An 18,152-nucleotide genomic window follows, 5' to 3' on the forward strand; every position below is an offset into this window, starting at 1 on the left:
GCATCCAAAGACTAGAAAATTTTGAAATAGGGGCCTGAATTTTTTGACCATCAGGTGTGCACAGTTGGGCCCAGGAGTGGCTGGGAAATGGGTCCCAGAGTGCAATTTCACACAGGCTGGCCAATTAACCGTCAGCAAGTTGTGAAACACACTCAGAAAAGATTAGCGCTGCCTGGGTGGGGGCAGGAAGAGGGCGGGAGATGACATCACCTTAGGCACAGGTGAGAGCTCCTTGAAGGCAGACAGCTGCCTTAGGGAGCTGTGGACCTGCAAATAATGAAATGAAGCACTAAAAAGCTGCAAAAAAATGTCCATGCATCACAGTCAAGCACCTGAAAACATACCTCATAAAAATGCTGTACCCAGATATTTTTATTTTATTTCCTAACACAGATTTCATCCTGTCCTTGGGTGAGGTTTCATGAAAAATGTAAAAGCCGCCCGGCCGAATCGCCCGTCCGCCAACCGTAAGGTTGGACAGGTCACAAAAAATCGCAGGCAATTGCGCCATTAATAGATCTTTATAAGGATGGAAAAGGTCAGTTGGAGTGAACACAAAATGAATGAAGAATTCCTCAGAATGGGGTAGGAGAAAAGATCATGTGAAGATCATTAAGATCAGGTAATGGTTGGATTGGCCATATTCTAAAGCATGAGAATTTGCTGAAGAACGTGACTGAATGAAGATTAGAGGGATGTGGACTAAGAGGGACAAAAGGAATGATGTTAGACAAATTGAAAATGGGAGGCTCCTACAAGCAACTGAAGAGGAAAGCGCAGGACCGCAAGATTTGGAGAAATGAGCAGAGGAACTGCCCTTTGGTAGATCACTACCACATTGTCTCCTCTGGCTCAGTTGTATCACTCCAACCCCTGAGTCATCAGGCTGTGGATTTAAGCTTTATTTTGGAGATTTAAGCATAAAATCTAGGCTGACACTCCTGTGTAGTACTGAGTGAAACAAAAACAGAATTACCTGGAAAAACTCAGCAGGTCTGGCAGCATCGGCGGAGAAGAAAAGAGTTGATGTTTCGAGTCCTCATGACCCTTCAACAGAACTGAGTGAATATTAGGAGAGGGGTGAAATATAAGCTGGTTTAAGGTGGGGGGGGGGAGGGGTGGGGGGAGAGAAGTGGGGGTGGGCTGGTGTGGTTGTAGGGACAAGCAAGCAGTGATAAAGCAGATAAACAAGCTTATATTTCACCCCTCTCCTAATATTCACTCAGTTCTGTTGAAGGGTCATGAGGACTCGAAACGTCAACTCTTTTCTTCTCCGCCGATGCTGCCAGACCTGCTGAATTTTTCCAGGTAATTTTGTTTTTGTTTTGGATTTCCAGCATCCGCAGTTTTTTGTTTTTATATATATTAGTACTGAGTGAATGCTGCACTGTTTGAGGTGCTGTCCATTGAATGTGGTGCTAAACCACATTCAGTTAGACATAAAAGATCCCGGGCATTATTTTAAAGATAGCATTTAGCCCTCAACCAACATCACCAAAAAAAATTATCTGATTACATAGTTCACTGCTGTATGTGGGACATTGCTATGTACAAATAGTCTGCTTTTCTACAACACTGCCCGCCAACTTCACAGCGAACCACTGGACAACCTGGATCATTTCTCATACCTTGTGCACCTCTTCTCAGTGAGGGAAAACATTGTTGATGAAACTCAACATCGCCTCCAGTGTGCCAGCGCAGCCTTCGGTCAACTGAGGAAAAGCGTTTGAGGAAAAAGACTTGAAACCCGGCACCAAGCTCTTAGTCTACTGGGCTGCAGTGCTACCTGCCCTCCTGTATGCGTCAGAGACCTGAACAATGTACAGCAGACACCTTAGGTCCCTGGAGAAATATCACCAGCAGTGCCTCCACAAAATCCTGCAAATTTAATGACAGGATAGGCACTCCAATATCCTCTCTTAGGCCAACATCCTCAGTATTGAGGCACTGGTTATGGCCAATCAGCTAAGTTGTGCGGGCTACATATTCCACATTCCTGACACAAGACTCCTAAAACAAACTCTCCACTCCCAGCCTCGTCATGGCAGGCGGTTACCAAGGAGGGCAGAGGAATGACTGGACACAGGCTGGACATTGGACAAGGCAAGGCATAAATTGGGCATGTGAGAGCAATGCTCCCTCTCCATTGTGGGTAAGAACCTGGTGATCAGGTGTGAAGTGCTCTCGTTGTTACCGTACAGGTGTGGCCCATACTCCAACCCTGCTCCGCAGTGGTCACCCAAGCCATCTTCTACTTTAACTGGAGGGATGCACTAAAGCTTGGGGAAGCAACCAAGAAGGTGCAATGAGGAAAGGCCACCACCTAAGACCTTTCAGCCATAGTGCACCGAGTGGCTGGAAACTGTGTAGAATCCCTTGGGCTGTTTGTGGGATATTGAATGTATATAGTAAATATCGTATGTATTACAATTTGTTGAGGCATCACAGAGTGCAACATGCTCACTGGAGAAAAGTTGAATGTTATTTCACTTTCTGTAATGACCATTTTGAAATGTTCTTTTAGATATTTTATAAATAAAATATATTTTTGAGAAAAAAAAGGTTTGCGGAAGAATTCATCAGTGGACTGATCATCTGGGAACAAACTCCTGTATGTGGGTCTTACTAAGCTACTGGTATTGTAAGCATATACTATTGCTTAGTAGGTTAATAAAGGTTTTCCATTTAATGCGTAAATTTGTTTTGTGTCATTGGTCCTTAATATGGGGTCCTCCAGATCATAGAAGAGTGTTTTTTTTCATTAATTTACGGGATCTGGGTGTCGCTATCTAAGCCAGCATTTATTGCCCATCCCTAATTGCCCTTGAGAAGGTGGTAGTGAGCTGCCTTCTTGAACTGCTGCAGCCCCTGTAGTGTAGGTACACCCACAATGCTGTTAGGGAGGGGGTGCCAGGATTTTGACCCAACGACAGTAGAGGAACAGCAATATATTTCCAAGTTCGGATAGTGAGTTAAAAGCAAAATACTGCAGATGCTGGAAATCTAGAACAAAAATAAAAATACCTGGAAAAACTCAGCAGGTCTGACAGAATCTGCGGAGAGGAACACAGTTAATGTTTCGAGTCTGAATGACTCTTCATCAGAACTAAGGAAAAATAGAAGAGAGATGAAATATAAGCTGGTTTGGGGGAGAGGGGGGAGTGGGACAGGTAAAGCTGGATAGAGGGCCAGTGATAGGTGGAGATTGCCAAAAGATGTCTTAGACAAAAGGACAAAGAGGTATTGACGGTGGTGATATTAGCTAAGAAATGTGCTAATGGTGACATTAAGGGTAGAAAGCAGGACGAGCAAGGTACAGATAGCCCTAGTGTGGATGGGGTGGGGGGAAGGGATCAAAATAGGCTAAAAGGTAGAGATAAAACAATGGATGGAAATACATTTAAAAATAATGGAAATAGGTGGGAAAAGAAAAATATATATGATATATATCTCCTCCATCCCCACCCACTTTCTATTCCCCCCTTTTCCAATAATTTATATAGATTTTTCTATTTTCAATTATAAATTGTTTGGTGTGAAGTTAAAATGCCACCATGGAGATGAATAAGTTGAATTTGTTAACAAACGTGGAAAGATTTGATCAGTTTTTAAAAAAATTATTACCAGGTTTAGCATTGTGGAAAATGTCTCTGGTTGATGAAATGAGTTGTAAGGCTGGATTGACCTTTGAGGTGGATAGTTGCCGATGATTGCTTCAATCAGGCAATGAGGCCTATCACAACCTTACAAGTTGACCTGTATTCCTTTCTCCTCCCACACCCCCTGCCACCCACCATTCCCCATCTCAGCCAGTATAACAATGCTTCAGGGCCTCAATTCAGGTCCTAGCAGGTCTCACATGAAGTGGAAGCTGCCAATCTCAACTCAGGCCTCTAGTTAATTATGCATCAAGTTCTGATGATGTGCTTGGGAATTAGATGGCCAGTAAGCAATAGGACAGAGGTTAAGTGGTGAGACATGCATCACATCAGGGTTCAGAGCCAACAGGAATAAACTTTTAAAAAGTATACACGTTCTAAGCTGGTGATCTGCAGCAGCTGGGAGGTTGTTACGATCCACACCCCCTCTCCCTGGTGAGGTTCCCCAAAGTTGTTGATCCAGGTGAGACCTCTCAATTTGTCACCGTCTGGCTGGGAAACCCCCAAATTGTTATGCCCTGGGTGAGGAGGGATGAATTGGCTCTCTGTCTTCTGTTGGTTGCAACAAGATTTGATCTAAAAAGGATCCCATTTGCGGATACCTTTTTCCCAGACCCAATCGTTCTGGTTTTGAAGGAGCCAATTTGATCAGACTTGCTTGAGTTAAAGGTAAGAATAAGTTTATTAACTACGAAAGGAAAGGATAAAACACATGCATATATGATCATACAGGTTAAAAGTAAGAATTTAGTTTGAAGTAAGTGAATATATATATTAAAAAAGTATATGGGACAGTTCTTGACTCATGGGGAGTAGGCGATTAAGCGTTGTGGCATTGCAATTTGAGATTCCAGTAGAATTGACTCTGGTAGGTGAATAGTCAGATTTGAGGTTCCAGTAGAGTTGACTCCGGCAGATGAATAGTCAGTTTTGAGGTTCCAGTAGATTTGAATTTGGTAATATACTATACATTGGCGATTTGCAGGGGTACTGTGTGAGGCTGTTACCTCTGAGTAAAACTTTCAGCACTTGCTCTCTCAGAACACCCACCAACAGACAGACACCAGGACAGCTTTGCAGCTCACTTTTAACTCCTTCTTTGTATATTCCAAGTGAGAAGCGAATTCACAATTCTGTGTGGGCATTGCTCACAGGATTTCTTGATGAGTTGATGCTCATCTTCCATTATGTCCCATTGTTTCCGCTGGAGGGAACAATTAATTTCCGGATAAAAGCAAAATACTGTGGATACTGGAAATGTGAAATAAAAACAAAAATAGCATGGAGGTCGATCCCTATTCTGTCAGGGGTTAATTTAGGACCTACCTCCTTTGCCTACCCTTGGAGATCATGACACTGTGGGTTGGACCTGCCTTTGGGCAGAGAACAGAAGAAGATGGGTCTGTTATACACAATAGAACAAATTATATATTGTAAAGTACACCTAGAACACAACACATTATATTATATTATATATGTACAGGAAAATGTTATACCCCTGGAATAGTGTAATATCTATTATATATTAAATTTAGTATAATCAGACATGTATTGAAAGATCTTATCTATCTGCAGGACTTATGCCAGTATGTGGCTATTACATTACACAAAAAGTGTGACTCATGAAGCTTGACACCATCCAGGGCAAAGCAGCCACTTGATTGGCACCAATCCACAAACATTCACTCCCTCCACCACTGACACACACTGGTAGCAATGTGTACCATCTAGAAGATGCATTGCTGGAACTCACCCAGCCTCCTTAGAAAGCACCTTCCAAACCCACGACCACAACCATCTTGGACAAGGGCAGCAGATACATGGGGACACCACCACCTGGAGGTTCCCCTCCAAACCACTCATCATCCTGATTTGGAACTATATTGCCATTCCTTCACTGTTGCTGGGTCAAAATCCTGGAACCCTCTCCCAAACAGCACTGTGGGTGTGCCTACACCACATGGGCTGCAGTGGTTCAAGAAGGCAGCTCACCACAAACTTCTCAAGAGCAATTAGGGATAAGCAATAAATGCTGGCCTAGCCAGCAATGCCCACATCCCATGAACAAATAAAAAAGGTATTAGCAGGTTATAACTACACATCTAACACTGAGAATATCAGTGTTTTCATTGTTAAAGTGTATGTTACCACAGCAACTCAAGACTCCTTGGGGGCCAGTTGGTTCAGTTGTCATGAATGCATGTCACAGTTCGGCTGGTGTCACATAATAGGATTTAAATTGTAAGTAGGTGTTTGAAAAACCTTCCAAACTGTATGCCACTATGTGCTCTGGGCATGGATAACAGTCAAAAGCAAACTACAAACAAATTTCTGCCGATATTAATGTATTTTATAGTTTTTTAAAGTTTTACCCTTTGCTATTTCTTTAAGTTTCACTTGCTATTTCACTGCCACTGTATCTTCCCCATGCACTAAGCAGCAGGACTTCCAATTGAGATCCAGGATGCGTGTCTCACACATATTTACTGTGTCCACCACAGCTTCAAGGCTCCTGATCTGCATCACTCCACTTTTTCTAGGCCCTACGCTCAGCTGCCGGTTTCTTACGGTTCAGCATTGCTCCGAGCCATAGACTGACCTTATTGGCGTTAGGTTGTTGTCAGCCCTTGCAGCTTTTAGCTAGTAATGACGAGGTATTAAAAATGGTTTGGAATTTTCTGCCAAAATAAGAGTTAAAGGTGCATATTAAAAAATCAACATTTTTTGGCAAGAATTACACCACGAATTGGGATCACCACAAATTGCTGCCCGATTTGCTCAGCTTTGCACAAATGGGATTGTGCTATTAGTCTCCCTATGAGTTTAAAAATTTGCTGTAATTGTACTGTAACTACAAATTAAAATCATCAAAGTTAGGACTGATGATTCATGATGTAAGGATGCTACAAATAATGAGATTTATGTTCCAGTAATGTCATTCAACGTCAGAGGCCCAGGAATGGAACACCTGAGACACAGTTGCTCCTCAAGTTTTTAAAAAAGTTTCTTTTCGTTTCTTTTTCTCTCCCTTAATTCAACATTTCTTTCTCTCTCTTGATATTTCTAATTTTACTAATTCATTGGCTATTGAAAAAGAATGCTGGTCCATCATTCACCAACAACACAGATGCCCCATTGTCTTTGTATTTCCAGCAACGTACAGCACAAAATTACTTGAAGGGCGAGTCAAAAAATCCAATTCACAGTGTTCACTGCATTGCCTTGTTCTAGTGAATTCTGGGCCATTAAGCTTATTAAAAAAAAGTTTTTTTTCAATTATTTGGTCTTTTGGTATTGAAGTATTTATTAATTCTTCAAATTCAGATATTTGAATTAGTTTAAAATGGCATACCCAAATGGTAGAGATATGAATTGAAACAAATCCATATGGCCTCTTCCGTTATATCACTATACATTAATTAGAAAAAAAGTACTCAACTGCTTTAGATTAATGTAAAACTTAACAATTGCTCAATTGTAGCAGATTTGTCTCAGTCAGAAGCTAATGGGTTCAAGTCTAATTCCAAAGATTTAAGCATTTCAGGCTGGCCCTTCAGTGTCGTTTTGAGGAAGTGCTACAGTACCGGAGGTGCTGTCTTTCAAATGAGCTATTAAATTGTCATGTTTGCCCCCTCAGGTTAGCAGATTAAATGGAAACTGTTTTGAAAGGGGTGGTCTTGGATTTACATGAACTCCAATTGCTCTGCCCATCACCCAGTTGAGTCTTTTCATTGATGTGGGGAAGGGAAATTATGTACTGAATGCAGCATTTGTTGTAGCAGCTCAACTGGACAAATGTAAATGTAAAGGAAATGGGAACATTTGTATAAAGTTCTGAATGAGCCTGTCTGAACAGTGATATTTTTGGAGGGAATGGAAAAGGCAGGAATGTAGAAAACTATCACACCTACCAAATTTAGTGGTAAGCAATTTTTGTTTAAAATGCAATAAATTTAAGTTACTGAGGGGAAAAAAGACAAGTTTTAAAAAAAAATACCCAAGCACAGACTGACGTCAACTGAACACTTCTGCTTCAAAGCACAGATCTCCAAATATTCCACAGACATCTACACTAGCATTCAGATTTCACAAATTTGTTAGGTAATAAGATACAACAAAGAATAATCTGGAGATGAAGCTGTCCTAGCATCCATAATGCTGATGGAAGGGCTCCAATAGAATTACTTGATGTCACAAAAGCTTTAATGCAATTCACAGATTAATGAAAACAATCTCTGCTACATTTTGATTATTTCATGCTCTGTTAAAAATAATATGCATAACATTTGTCACATAGAAATGATACTTTTAACTAACAATATCTTGATAAATCTCAACTACAGGAGTTATAACTTGTAAATTAATTATGGTCAACTTCACCAATGGAGGAAATTACCACCTGTCAGTCGCTGTTTTCCACAAAACCATTGCTATTTTAGTAATTTCCTTTCCAGAAGAACAAAACACAACAGTTTATATCACTTTTTCATTGTGCTCCTATACCTGTGAGAAAGTGATTTGCATTTCTATTGTTACAAATCAGGTTTACATTCCATTTGAGTGAGAACAAAAGTAGTCTTTCACCAGCTAGCACCTTTAGGAGAAAATGTTCCCACTAAGACTTGTCCTTTTAGCCTATTTCGATCTCTTCCCCCCCACCCCACCCCCACTAGGGCTATCTGTACCTTACTCGTCCTGCTTTCTACCCTTAATGTCACATATTAGCACATTTCTTAGCTAATATCACCACCGTCAACACCTCTTTGTCCTTTTGTCTATAACATCTTTTGGCAATCTCCACCTATCACTGGCCCTCTATCCAGCTCTACCTGTCCCACGCCCCCTTAAACCAGCTTCTATTTCACCTCTCTTCTATTTTTCCTTAATTCTGTTGAAGAATCTTACGGACTCGAAACATTAACTGTATTCCTCTCCGCAGATGCTGTCAGACATGCTGAGTTTTTCCAGGTATTTTTGTTTTTGTTTTGGATTTCTAGCATCCGCAGTTTTTTGCTTTTGCCTTGATCTGGCAAATTAGCCAGGTGTTCAATAGCTGGAAATGTGAATTAAATGTCTGTATACCATATTGTAAAGGGAAGCATGTTAATATTAATCAAGTTCAGGAACCAGTTTTATTGTTTTTACGGCTTTTCCCCACAACTTACACAGCTGTTCAAAATAAACTCAATGGATATAACATTTCTTTATATAAAAAAAAACATGACATTCAAGTCTTTTCTCTTATTCTGAGCTGTCACTTGATTTTCTAGCCTTGTGTTTCTTCTTTTTCGCCTTCTTCTTCTCCTTTCTCTTCTTCTCTTTCCTCTTTCTCTTCTTTCGGTGTCGAGTTCCAGAATCTGAGGAGCTGGAACTCTTACTGTCTGACGTAGTGTCCTCTAACATCTGTTTCAGCTGTTGTATCCTAGAAAGAAATGTCAGATACAGTAATCAGAATAAGTAACTGTGCTCACTCAGGATTCTGTTTTTAAAACAGTATTTTTTTACTGCAAGTGTCATGGACTAGTAATCCAGAGGCCCAGGCTAATGCTCTGTGGGCACAGGTTCAAATCCCACAATAGCAGCTGGTGGAATTTAAATTCAATTAATAAATCTGGAATATAAAGCTAGTCTCAGTATTGGTGACCATGATAACTATCACTGATGTAAAAACCCATCTGGTTCACTAACGTCCTTTAGGAAAGGAAATCTGCTGTCCTTACCCAGTCTGGCCTACATGTGACTCCAGATGCACAGAATGTGGTTGACTTTTAACTACTATCTGAAATGGCCTAGCAAGCCACTCAGTTTTAAGGGCAATGAATGCTGGCCTTACCAACGACACGACACTCATAGCCCACGAAAGGATAAAGAAAGGAAAAATAAGCTGAGTCTCAGCCACCAGAGCAAATCTATTCAACTTACAGAAAATGGAATACAATTTACTTAAATAACTCCAAAAAAGAAAGGATCAGGCAATTGCCTAATTAACATTTAACATCTATATGAATGACTTGGATGAAGGCACCGATGTGTTAAAGCCAAATTTGCAGACGTTACAAAGATAGGTGGGAAAGCAAGTTGTGAGCAGGACACAAAGGCCGCAAAATATATAAATAGGTTAAATGAGTAGGCAAAAATTTGGCAAATGGAGTATAATGTGGGAAAATGTGTAGTTATCCACTTTGGTAAGGAGGTTAGAAAAGAAAAATATTACTTATGTATATAGAGACTGCAGAATGGCGTGGTACAGAGGGACCTGGGTATCCACGTACATGAAGCACAAAAATTAGTGTGAAGGTACAGCAAGTAATTAGCAAGTCAAATGGAATGTTGGTCTTTATTGCAAGGGGAATGGGGCATTAAAGTAGGGAACTCTTCCTACAAATGTACAGGGTGTGGGTGAAACAATACGTAGAGTACTGCATATAGTTTTGGTCCTCCTTATTTAAGGAGAGAGAAATTTTCACTGGAGGCAGTTGAGAGAAGGTTCACCAGGTTGATTCTTGGGATGAAGGGGCTCTCTTGTGAGGAAAGGATGAGCAGGTTGGTGCCTATACTCATTGAGGTTTAGAAGAATGAAAGGTTATCTTATCGAAACATAAGATTTTTGAGGGGGATAAGATGATAAGAAATAGGAGACCTGTAAAATTTTGATAATGTTATTAATTTTTAGGTTTTGTTGTTGGTCTGAAGTAATATCCATGGATTTTATTTTTAAATGGTTCAGTCTGAATTCCTGCTAGTTGGGAGACTTCACAGGATGGCAGCTGTTCCGAGGAATTAGTGTTAATGGATTTTATGACCTTAAAGGTATCATAAAGTCTGTGTTTGAGCAGTTGTATGTTGTCTTAATTGTATCATATGCAATTAAAAGTCTTTTTGTCAGCTTGGAAGAAATGGCTGAAAGGTAGCTTACTTAGGATGACACCTTATCTTTGAACAAAACCATGTATTGGTTTCACTGATTAACCACATCTGTAGGCTGGAACACCTGTATTAGAGGGAAAGTTTCCTTTCTGTTTTGACATTATGGTGGCAAGTGTTATTAACATTTGTTCTTAATGGCTTTAGTATCCGTGGGACTTAGGTTAAAATGTGTTGGTGTGTGTTTACGATGGGTGCATTATTGATAACAGAATGTGACACTGTTTGTAGCTGCTCTGTATCTAAAGGAAATGTGTCATTTGTTCACAATGGAATGTAAACTCTGGGGGCCCAGGGAACATTTGTCTTCAGTCTACATGACTCTAGTAACAGAGGCGGGGTGACACCAAATGACCCGCACCCTAAGCCAATAGAAGAGGTGAATTTGGACTATTTCCAAATAAGGGATTCCAGAATAATGAGAAGTTGAAAAATTGGAGTCTGTGTTGGCACAGTTTTATGATGCCTTCTGTGGTATACTTTTTCTGAGACAGGGTTCAACGTCAGAGACAGAAGAAGAAAAACATCAGCTGTGCTGGCAATGCTCGAGAAATCATACGTTGAGGGATGAGACACTTCATATTGTCTTCATTGTTTTTTGTTACGTATATGTAAAATCCTGCTTAATGAATTTTACCCTATTCATACCTTGTGAGGTAAAGTATAACTGAGGACCCTAGTGTTAGAAATTAAGAATTTGGAACTTAGATATTAATTAAGTTTTATACCTCAAAGCCTTTAAGTCTTACAGACCACACAGCCCATCGGGCCTGCTCTGTCGTTAAATACAATCATGGCTGATCTTGGGCTTCAAATCCATTTTCCCGCCTGTTCGCCATATCCCTCAATTCCCTGAGACACCAAAACATCTCTCTATCCCGCCCTTAAATGTATTCAACAACGGAGCATACACAACTTTCTAGGGCAGAGAATTCCAAAGATTCACAACCCTCTGAGTGAAGAAATTGCTCCTCATCTCAGTCCTAAATGATCTGACCCTTATCCTGAGACTGTGCCCCTATGTTTTGGATTCCCCGAACAGCAGAAACAATCTCTCAGCGTCCATCCTATCAAGCCCCTTCAGAATTGTGTAGCTTTCAATGAGATCACCACTCATTCTTCTAAACTTCAGAGAATATAAGCCCAATTTACTCAGCCTCTCACCATAGGACAACTGCCTCATCCCAGGGACCAATTTTGTGAACCTTTACTGTAATACCTCCAATGCAAGGATATCCTTTCTTAAATGGACACAGTACTCCAGATGCAGTGTCACCAAAATCATGTATAACTATAGCAATTCTTTATTCTTATACTCAAATCTTCTTGCAAAAAAGGCCAACATATAATTTGCCTTCCTAATAGCTTCACCAGGTTGACACCTCATTTTTAGGTATGCCTGGTGCTGCTCCTGGCATGCCCTCCTGCACTCTTCTTTGAACCAGGGTTGATCCCCTGGCTTGACGGTAATGACAGGGTGGGGGATATGCCGGGCAATGAAGTTACAGATTGTACAATTCTGCTGCTGCTGATGGCCCACAGCGCTCCATGGATGCCCAGTCCCGAGTTGCTAGATCTGTTCAAAATCTATCCCATTTAGCACTGTGGTAGTGCTACAACACAATGTCGGGTATCCTCAATGTGAAGGCGGGACTTCGTCTTCACAATGGCTCTGCAGTGGTCACTCCTACTGAGACCGTCATGGACAGATGCATCTGCGGAAGGCAAGTTGGTGAGGATGAGGTCAAGTATGTTTTTCCCTCTTGGTTCCCTCACCATCTGCCGCAGACCCAGTCTTGCAGCTATGTCATTTAGGACTTGGTCAGCTCAGTCAGTAGTAGTGCTACCATGTAGTGGTCCTCTCATTGCTGGACACTGAAGTCCCCCACTCAGAGTATATTCTGGTCCTTTCCACCCTCAGTGCTTCCTCCAAGTGATGTTCAACATGAAGGAGCACTGATTCATAAGCTGAGGGAGGGTGGTACGTGGTAATCAGCAGGAGGTTTCCTTGCCCATGTTTGACCTGATGCCATGAGACTTCATGGGGTCTGGAGTCGATGTTGAAGACTCCCAGGGCAACTCCCTCCCGACTGTATACCACTCTGCCGCCACCTCTGCTAGGTCTGTCCTGCTGGTGGGACAGGACATACCCAGGGATGGTGATGGTGGAGTCTGGGATATTATCTGTAAGGTATGATTCCGTGAGGATGACTATGTCAGGCTGTTGCTTGACTAGTCTGTGAGACAGCTCTCCCAATTTTGACACTGGCCCCTCGATGTTAGTAAGGAGGACTTTGCATGGTCGGCATGGCTTCAATTGATGATGTCTTTTTTGGTGCCTAAGTCAATGTCGGTGGTCCATCCGGTTTCATTCCATTTTTGTGACATTGTAGCGGTTTGTTACAACCGAGCGGCTTGCTAGGCCATACCAGGTAAGGACAACAGATTTCCTTCCCTAAAGGACATTAGTGAACTTGACAGGTTTTTACAACAATCGACAATGGCTTCAAAGTCATCATTAGACTTTTAATTACCAATTGTTATTGAATTCAAATTCCACCATCTGCTGTCACGAGATTCGAACCTGGATCCCCAAGCATTACCCTGGGTCTCTGAATTACTAGACCAGCGACAATACGCCTTCCCCTAGGGTGTGGGCCATCAGGTCCTTTTGTGACAGTTTCTTGGAGCAGTACATAGTGGAACGGACTAGGGATAAGGCTATCTTAGATCTAGTATTGTGTAATCAAACAGGGTTAATTAGTAATGCCACAGTAAAACAATCCACTGGGAAATAGTGACCATAATACCATTCAGTTCCATGTTAAGTTTGCAAGTGACATATTCCAATCACAAACAACAATCTTAAAGCCAATTACATAGGTATGATGGGAGAACTAGCTAAGGTTAATTGGGTAAATAAACTTAAAGGTATAGAGGCAAATGAACAGTGGGAAACATTTAAGGAAACAATTCAAAATGTTCAACAAAAATACTTTCTATTGAAAAACAAAAACTGAGCATGAAGGACCCACCAGTGGCTCACTCAGGAAGTTAAGGATAGCATGAGATTAAAAGAAGTGGCTTACAATGTTGCAAAAAAAAAAAGCAGCAAGTCTGAGGTTTGGAAGTGTTTTGGACATCAGCAAAGGGCCACCAAATGTTCTTAAAAGGGAAAAATTAAAATATGAGGGTGAACTAGCCAGATATATATTAAAATAGATTGTAAGAGCTTTTATAAGTATATTAAAAGGAAGATTGTAACTGAAGTAAACATCGGTCCCTTAGAAGCAGACAGGAGAAATTATCATGGGGAATGAGGAAATGGCAGAGGCATTGAACAAGTATATTATGCCTGTCTTCACAATGGAATAATGTCATGAAAACATTCTACAAACTCATCTTCTAGACCATTCTTACCAATTTAATTGTCCCAATATATAGGAAGATTAAAGTCTCTCACAATTATTAAGTTTCCTTTGTTGTAGGCTCTAATAATTTCTTCTTTAATGCTCTGCCCAACAATATAACTACTGTTCAGGCGCCTATAAACTTCACCCACCAGTGTCTTCTGACTTGTTATTCCTAATTTCCACCCTTACTTATTCTACTTCATGATCTTCTGAGGCCAGGTCCTTTCTCACTACCGTCCTCTGTCATCCTTTACTTTCAGGGCTTCCCCTCCTCCTTTGCCATTCTATCTGTCTTTCTAAAATATTATGTACTCCGGAATATTTATTTTGCAACCTTAAATCGCCTTGTAACCATGTTTCTGTAGTGGCAATTAGATCTAAATCATCTACCTCTATTTGTGCCACTAATTCATCTATATTACTACAGATACTTTGTGCATTCATATTCAACCTTTAATTTCATTTTTTACTTCTATACCCTGTAATGACCTTATCCGTGGATGAACATTTTTTTTTAAATTAAAGTCTCTATCTCTTCCTGTCACTCTGCTCAACTTTACCCATATCACTCAACTGTTCTGATACCACAACCTTTCTCTTTGGATTTCTAAGTTTCCCTTCACCTGAATGACGGGATACATGCTGGGAGGGTGTTTCCCCTTGTAGGGGAATCTAGAATAGGTGGCATGGTTTCATAATAAGTGATTGGCCATTAAGATGGAGATAAGGAGTTTTTTTTCAGAGTTGTGACTTCTTGGAACTCTACCCCAGACACACATGGAGGCTGAGTTATTGAATCTTTAAAGGGTGAGAGAGGTAGATTCTTGAACAATAGGCAAGGCATTGGTTAAGGGGAACAAGCAGGAAAGTGGAGTTCAGGCTAAGATCAGATCAGCCATGGTCTTATTGAATGGTGCTGGAACAGCATCAAGGAGTTGTATGGCCTAGTCTGGCTTCTATTGCTTATGTTCTTAACAACAAAATTACATTCAAACCCATGCAAATCACATTAGGAACATAGGAGCAGGAGTAGGCCATTCAGCCCATCGAGCCTGTTCTGCCATTATGATCATGGCTGATCATCTACTTCAATGCCTTTTCCCCCACACTATCCCCATATCCCTTTTCAAACTCCACATTCAAACTCATGTGCCAATATAGCACATGACTATGCATTTATACAGTACAAACATCAGTTTGCACCCTGTCACATTTTTATTATAGATTGATATAAGTTTCCAGTTACAGAAATTTTTTTTGGTCAAACAAAAACTCTGCTGAAAATGAAGTTTAAACCCTGGAAGAAGTCAATAAATTTGATTACTACAACTTTGTAATAAGTACAACATAGGTTATTATACTATAAAATCATCTAAAAATTAATCACAAGTCTTTCAAAATTATGACCTAGGAATTGGATGTACTGCATCCATTTTACAGGCATAAAAGGGTTGTCTAAGGGTCTAATATGGAAAGTGGCATAAGCATAGTCATTTCACACATATTGTTAAAGGCTCCTCCATATGCAGTCAATACACATTGCCGAAGCTGGCGTTAGGCCTTCTGCAATTAAAGATAGGGGGCCTCATATCTGCTTAAGGCTTCCTTTACAAAATGACCACAGCACATACTTTGCACAGGAACATGGGTAAATCGTTCGGCCTCTCAAACTTGCTCCACCATTCAAGTGGATCAAGCTGATCTACGTCTCAACTCCATTTACTAGCCATCGATTCATATCCAATATATTGATCTCCGTCTTGAAAGTTTCAACTGACCCAGCAACACCCTTTTGGGTGACAGAATTCAAGATTTCTGTTCCTTTGTGTCAAAACACGTTTCCTAATTTTATGCCTGAATGACTCAACTCTAAAGATTATATTATTCTGTTCTGAATCCACCAGAGGAAATAGTTTTTCTGTATTTACTCCATAGAATCCTTTAATAATTTTAAACGCCTCAGTTAGATCACACCTCAACATCCTAAATGAGCAGGGGAGTACACGTCAGGTTTATACAACCAGCCCTCACAATTAAACCCTGAAAGTTCTGTTATAATTCTAGTGAATCTGTATTGAACCCTCCCATCCACTTTTTTAGAACTGTCTCTCTCTCTTTTAAATCTGCCATCATTAGCCTACTCCTCAAAAAAAAAGCAACTCTTGATCTCATCATCCTTGCAAAGTATTGTCCCATCTCCAAAGCTCCCTTTCCTTTCCAAAGTCCCTAAATGGGTCATCACCTCCAAAATGTATGCACCTCTTTCCTGGAGTTCCATGTTTGAATCCCTCAAATCAGGTTTCCACCCCTGCCATATTACCAAAACTGCACTTACCAAAGTCACAAATGACATCTGATCAGATTGTGGCCAGCTGTGTCCAGCTGGGTGGGATTGCTCTCACCTGGTCCCATCCATTCTTGATATCTAATTGGAGGCAAATGATCACTTACAATGGAAAATTGTAGAGTGGCAGATGTGACACTCTTATTCAAGAAAGGTGTAAAGATGTTCCTAGTAAAAGTGACCAGCCTGTAGCTACATCAGAGGTGGATAAGGTTTTAGGAACAATAATCAGGGGGGTTAAAAAAATCAACAGACACTTGGAGAGATTTGAGTTAATTAAGGAGAGCCTGCACAGATTTATAAAAGGCAGATTGTGCTTGACTAATCTAATAGAATTTTCTGACGCACAGAGAAGGTTGATGAAGGGAATACAATAGATGTTGTCTATAAGTACTTTAAGAAAGCACTTGACGAAGTACCACATAAAAGGCTGATTATCAAAATTGAGATTCATGGAATATGAAGGTCTGTGTCAGCTTGGATTTTAAAAATTGGCTTAAAGATAGAAAACAGTGAGTCCTGATTAATGGCCATTTTTCAGACTGGAGGATGGTAAACAGTGGTGTTCCCCAAAGATCCGTTCTAGGAACATGACTTTGTTTTATAATACATACATGACCTGGATATTGGAATACACAGTAAAATCTCAAAATTTACACACAATACTAAACTTGGCGATGTGGCAAATGGAGAGGATGATACCAATTGATTACAGCAGGACACAGATAGGCTAGCAAAATGGACAGACAAATGGCAGATGGAATTTAATACAACGAAGTGTAAGGTGATGCATTTTGGCAAATGGGATAGGGAGAGGCAACAGAGACTTAACAGGATGGTTCTAATAAGACTCTAGTTAGGCCACAGTTAGAACATTGCATCCAGTTCTGGTCACCAGAGTTTAGGAAGTATGCAAGGGTCCTTGAGATTTTACAGAAAGGTTTCAGGGATGAGGGCTTTTAGCTACAAGGTTAGGTTGGAGGTACTGTAGTTTTTCCGCTTGGAGCAAAGGAGATTTGGTAGAGGCATACAAGATTATGACACATTTAGATGAGGTAGACAAGGAAAAGCAATTCCTGTTAGCTAATGGAACAAGGACTAGAAAGCACAAATTTAAGGTTGTAGGCAAGAGTTGCAGGTGGAATGTGAGGAAGAACTTTTTTCATGCAGTGAGTGGTAATGACCTAGAACTCAGCTTGAGGATGGCAGAAGCAGAGATGATGAATGATTTCAAAAGGAAATTATATGGGCACTTGCGTGAAATAAGCTTGCAGGGGTACAGGGATAAAACAGGGGAATAGGACTGACTGGATTTCTCTAGATAGCTGGCATGGACTTAATAGGCTGAATGGTCTCTTTCAGGTTGTGATGACTCTTTGATACTACATCTCATAATACATAGATCAAACTAATTTTGGGTTCTAATGAGCTCAGAACAACACAGCTTCTGAAGAAACAAGTGCAATCTGCTGAGGATTTCAACTGTATGGCTTTAGCATGTGGTTGCAAATAAATCTACAGAAGTCATATCACTGGAACCAACCTGCAGGGTGTACAGTTTCAGTCTGGATTCATCCAAAACTAATCTTTCAAACTATGAAGGATAAGACAGTCCACAAATTTTGCCCATCAGTTGCAAAATGAAGCACAAAGAAAATAGAGCAGTTCAGATTATAGGACTGAAAGACCATAATGTCACACTAATAAGAAGCTACTGAGGCAAACAGTGTAAAGGAGCTGAATTTTTTTAAAAATTGAGATATTAATTCAGCGTTACTAATTTTATTTTGATGACAATTATACTTTTGAAAA

At 40.5% G+C, this 18,152-nt stretch overlaps 1 protein-coding gene across 5 annotated transcripts in view; it reads right to left on the minus strand.

Annotated features, from left to right (window-relative positions):
* Positions 1-8,562: 8,562 nt before the first annotated feature.
* Positions 8,563-18,152, minus strand: part of rp9 (RP9 pre-mRNA splicing factor) — a 44,738-nt gene continuing 35,148 nt past the window's right edge. For 3 of the 5 annotated variants that reach the window (XM_041184941.1, XM_041184943.1, XM_041184945.1), the window contains one exon: positions 8,563-9,081. In XM_041184941.1, coding sequence (XP_041040875.1) covers positions 8,901-9,081 — 181 coding nt within the window. In that variant the 3' untranslated portion in view covers positions 8,563-8,900. Of the gene's footprint in view, positions 9,082-16,331; positions 16,422-18,152 lie in introns of all 5 variants that reach the window. The other 2 variants (XM_041184944.1, XM_041184942.1) reach the window with 2 other exon arrangements.

The sequence above is a fragment of the Carcharodon carcharias genome, chromosome 3, assembly GCF_017639515.1.
Source record: "Carcharodon carcharias isolate sCarCar2 chromosome 3, sCarCar2.pri, whole genome shotgun sequence".
NCBI lineage: Eukaryota > Metazoa > Chordata > Chondrichthyes > Lamniformes > Lamnidae > Carcharodon > Carcharodon carcharias.